This window comes from Egretta garzetta, unplaced genomic scaffold (genome assembly GCF_000687185.1).
Source record: "Egretta garzetta isolate BGI_Z169 unplaced genomic scaffold, ASM68718v1 scaffold108, whole genome shotgun sequence".
NCBI lineage: Eukaryota > Metazoa > Chordata > Aves > Pelecaniformes > Ardeidae > Egretta > Egretta garzetta.
The window spans coordinates 4,973,244-4,978,005 of record NW_009260614.1 but is presented as its reverse complement, the minus strand read 5'-3'; the positions used below and the strand labels follow the sequence as shown (position 1 = coordinate 4,978,005).

General features: G+C 53.9%; 1 protein-coding gene across 2 annotated transcripts in view; it reads right to left on the bottom strand.

Moving 5' to 3' along the window:
* ATP2A3 (ATPase sarcoplasmic/endoplasmic reticulum Ca2+ transporting 3) overlaps window positions 1-4,762 on the bottom strand; it is a 37,389-nt gene that overhangs the window by 24,984 nt on the left and 7,643 nt on the right. For both annotated transcript variants that reach the window (XM_035900592.1, XM_009645107.2), the window contains exons 5-7: window positions 4,080-4,160; window positions 2,965-3,050; window positions 1,982-2,440 (exon numbers count right to left, since the gene is read on the bottom strand). In XM_035900592.1, the coding sequence (XP_035756485.1) occupies window positions 1,982-2,440; window positions 2,965-3,050; window positions 4,080-4,160 (626 nt within the window). The remainder of the gene's footprint in view (window positions 1-1,981; window positions 2,441-2,964; window positions 3,051-4,079; window positions 4,161-4,762) is intronic.

Sequence of the window (4,762 nt, the reverse complement as noted above, 5' to 3'; positions counted from 1 at the left end):
TGTCCGTTAAACATTAACAGCCGTGTCTGCGTGTCCTGAGGCCAGCCTGGCTCTCGGTATCACGCCCTGGGAGTCAGGATTCAACCAATGAATAACATGGATATTGGAAGGGGATTGCGGGGGGACAGGGTGGAGGACACGTGGAATTCTGAATTTTAATTTCCTCCTCACCCCACCCCCACCTCAAATGTGCTGCATTGCAAATTTTAACTTGGGCCAAGTTAGGGCTGATTGAAGCTAAAAACCTCGTGAGCGCTGCTGCCCCACTCCATCCCCCTCCTGCCCTCTCCCTGTCTCAGCATCACTAATTCTGCCTCTCCCGACCGCACTGGACCGCACCTTCTGCCCTAGTTCAAGGAGCAGATGATCCAGTGGGAAATGGTTTGGGGAAAGCATGATCATGCCCTACCTCTCCATCCGCAGAGCTAGCGAGACCCCAGGCGCTGGGGTCACCCTTTACTCGCTTCCCTGCATTCCTGGGGCAGAAGATGGGCAGTGTCCTGTGGTTTGGCCGGGGGTGGCACACACCGCTCCGAGCTCCACACTGCTGCAGCCCACCAGAGCTTTGACCACTTTGTGCCAACAGCCTGAAAATGAAACCCCCAAAACTGAGGAGGTAGGAACAAATTGGCCATTGTCCTGGCATGAAAATCAGCCCATAAAAATAACCCCACGTGTGAGCACGTGCCTGGGAATGCCCGGCTGATAAGCAGGAGGCATTGCCCCGTCCCAGCAGAGCTGCATTTCTGGCACCCACCCACCCACACCATTGCCATGGGCTCAGCACCAGAAACTGGAGGGATCACAAACATGATGTGAGCCAGCCACGTCCCCACAGCCCCAGGGCAGGACCTGCTGGTACCCCTTGGGCTGCTTTTTGGTGAAGGGCTGGTGAGAACCTTCTCTTCATGCAAGACAGCTTGGTCACTGCCTCGTTCCAGTGGTGTCTCATTTTAAATCATTTACAGGGCAGAAATATCAGACATTTCCAGTCATCTGTAGTTTGTGCTGAGCAAACCCGTGGCCAGCTTGCAGCACGGTCACGGCTTCCGACCACGCTACCCAAGTGTCAGAGAGGAGGGACGGTGGCCAGGTCCATTTTTCCCCACAGCAACACATTTTCCAAGGTTCTCCTATAAAACCGACGCGCCAAGACCATGAAAAGCAGCTTTCCTGAGACTTGAGGATTAATGGGGAAACTGAGAAGTACTCAGATGGTCCAGGCGTTCCTAACAAGTCACCCCTCTGTATGGTCAGGCACGCAAGAGCAAAGCTCTCTGGTAGACCAGGAGCCTTTGACCTCTTCACCAAACCATCCCAGGGTTCCCTCTGTCAGAAGTGCTTTCTGGTCCGAGCCCAGCTGTACACAGCTGGGGATGGCAGACCTTCTGCCAGGTGAGGACGGGTAACCGAAGCACTGTTTCACCAGGTCACGGGCATCTTCTCTCAGCCCCTAGATTTCTGCACAAGTTTTGTCATGGCCAACTGGACCCACACGCTGCACTGACCCTCTGACTTTCAGCCTCACACATCCAAGCTTTTTAATTTTGCACGGTCTGGGATTTTTCACTGGTTTGGTTAAAAACAGGGGGAAAATGGGCAAAAGAACAGAGGAGGCTGATTGCGTTGGCTTCTCCAGGAGCTCTATCTCAATGCCACATCCCGGCAGGAAGAAATGCTCTCTGGAGAGGGAGCCCTGAAATAAGCATAGCACCTCCAAACTGGTGTGCTCATAAAAGTGAGTTTTCTGATTACAACCATGCCAAGAGAAGCCATAAACCTTATTGACCCTGGTCAGGCAGAGAGGAAGCTTAGGGCTTCCCATAAACCATCTTCCATGCTCACCTTCAAACTCCTAACACGAAACAAGTCTGGTGAGGATAGCAAAGCCCGTCACCCTAGGCTGGGGATGGAGTGATGCAGAGTGCTCGGGGCCTTACAGAGCATCACCCCTGCACCCCGAAATGCCCCTGGCACTCACCCGGCAGACAGACATCTGGTTGGTGGTGAGGGTGCCAGTCTTGTCAGAGCAGATGACGGAGGTGCAGCCCAGGGTCTCCACCGAGGGCAGGCTCCGGACGATGGCATTCTTCTTGGCCATGCGCCGCGTCCCCAGCGCCAGGCAGGTGGTGATGACGGCCGGCAAGGAATGGCGGCCCACCGCCAGCGCCACCGAAATCTTGAAATAGTAGATGGCTCCCCGAAACCAGGAGCCACCGTGGACGGGGTCGCTGAAGTGGCTGACGTTGATGACCCAGACGGCAATGCACACCATGAAGATCACTTTGGAGAGCTGCTGGCTGAACTCGTCCAGCTTCTGCTGCAAGGGGGTCTTCTCAGGCTCCGTCTCTGCCATCTGATTTCGGATCTTCCCAATCTCGGTGTACACCCCTGTCGCAATGACGACCCCTACAGCCTTCCCAGCTGCTATGTTGGTGCCCTGGGAGGGAAGAAAGGGGCCAGAGTGGATATCTGGGCATGAAACCTCTCAGCCTGAGTAGAGAAATGGGTTGCTCATTGTGAAAGGAGAGCATGAGATCTTGGCTGAGGGGAAAATGAGGCATCCTGAGATTTCAGATAAACCCATCCCAAAGCAGCAGCAAACCCTCCTGAGAGCTCTCCTGCCCCTCAAGGACTTCTGCCTGAGAGAAGCATGAGCCAGGAGGAAACCCAAATTTGCAATAGGTCCAGGCTCAACCACAAGCCTTCTCCCCATCCATAATGCATCCTACTTGATGGAAAACCCACTGAGATTGCCCAAAGTATTTAAGGGCTTCATGTGCCACAGCCCAAATGAAATCCCATGGAAACAGGTCCTCATTTTTATGGATTTGGGGCTCTTTTAATGGGTTTGGGTCTTTCTCAGGCATGCATTCACTGTAACCTCCTGTAACCACCTGCCTCTTCACTTGGTGTCTCTTTGCAAAACCACACGAGAGGTGGCGACAAGCATAAGGGACTTACGGAGAAAAGCATGTTCTTCTTGTCCTGGTTGACAGCCCGGGGGTCAGGGATAGGGTCAGCATGTTTGATCACCGACACAGACTCTCCTGCCAAGACAAGAGCGGGGAGATGAACCGCCCTTGTTTCCTCTCCAGCCTCCGCTCAACGCTGTTATGAGCCTGCACCACAACCCCCGCGGCTTTATAAAGCAGCACTTTGCCACCAAACCATCCAAACGTCCACCATGGAGATGTCAGAGCTGGGCCAAGGTGCTCTGAAGATGAGGGCTGCACAAAAAATGACCTGTGGGAATCGCTAGTGGCTGCGAACTCCTGTACAGCCCAACAGGATGGGGCCAAATCACTGCGCCAGGGAGCCCGCAGCAGAGGATTGCACGTCAGATGGGGTTTGTAGGGCAGCCCAATAAGAACCCTTCTGCTGAAGGGTTTCTATTTTGTTCTGTGCAGATTTGCTCTTTTGCTGCATCTCCTTTTGCCCTTGGAGAACTAAGTTAAGGCAAATCCACTTTTCAAAGAGGCTGGGCTCCTTTCCCCGTATTTTTAATATTTTTTCTGATTGCTTTTCCTTCCCTGCTGCCATCTCCTAACTCGATAGCTTTACAAAATCATGCACGAGAGCTGAAATACTGGAAGCCCTCTTTTGTTGGCTGATCATTCACCAGCCTTCCTTGACAGTAGAGAGAGAGAATTTTTGAAATACCATAGATTAGCAGCTTTAAGGGCTGTTCCAGTGCTTAAAAAAAAAAAAAAAGCCCAAAATATTGTCATCTCTCCCTGAAGTTGCCAGGCCTCGTGCACCAGTGGTCATCGTGCAACGGCTGCATGGGGGGAGTGTGGGTAGGGACTGAGCACCCCTCGTGAAACCCCCCGTGCCACACGGGAACGCCCCATGCTTGGCATTTTGCAAGAGGGATGCCCAAGCACCAGGTACATCTCACCTATCCATGACTTTCAGATGATGCTGGGACCTCCCCAGCTCCTCAGTCTCATTCTCCCACCCATTTCCCACCCTTGCAATGCACTTAGCCCATTGTCAGACCCGAAATTTGGCTTGGAGCAGATGGCAGGGGGAAAGCTCTGCCTTCAGCAGCCCCCTCCACTCCAGCCTGCATGTACCTGTGAGGATGGACTGGTCGACCCGCAGGGTGGTGGACCGGATTTCGATGATCCGGATGTCCGCTGGCACCTTGTCGCCAACTGCAAGGGCAAGAGCAGAGCAGCTCCGTCAGGTGGGACCAGCAGCACCTGCTGCCCCGGGGGCGGGGGACGGCAAACTCTGAACGCGCCAGCACAGCCAGGCTCTGCCCCAAGACTTGGGGCCACCAGATTGCACCTCAGTTCCTGCTGTCTCCCCTCATTTTCTATTTCAACTGTCCGGTCTCCAGGGCAGGGACTGGCTTTAGCTGAGAATCACCACGTCCCCATGCGGTGCAGGCACACGGCAGCACCCAGCCTGCAGCAACGAGGGGTCCAGCCCATGGTAAGCCAGGGTCCGACCCTGGGGTGCCACCTTTCTGCATTTAAACTTAATTTTTTGTATATCTATAATTTACAAGTCAAAAAAGAAAGCTGGAAAGACGTGCCATCAGTTGCAATCAGACATCGGGCAGCGCAATGATGGGACTTTGAGGAATTTCTAATTTTAGGGGATTACTTTGCATGACAGCAGCCAGGCCGGGGAGCAGGCAGCAGCACTGAGGCCGAGGGGGTTACTCACGCCATGCCAGGCGCCCTCCACCCTCTCCCACGGACTGACTGCATGCTTCAAGCATCACTCCCTGTACAAAATTGGGCAGGAG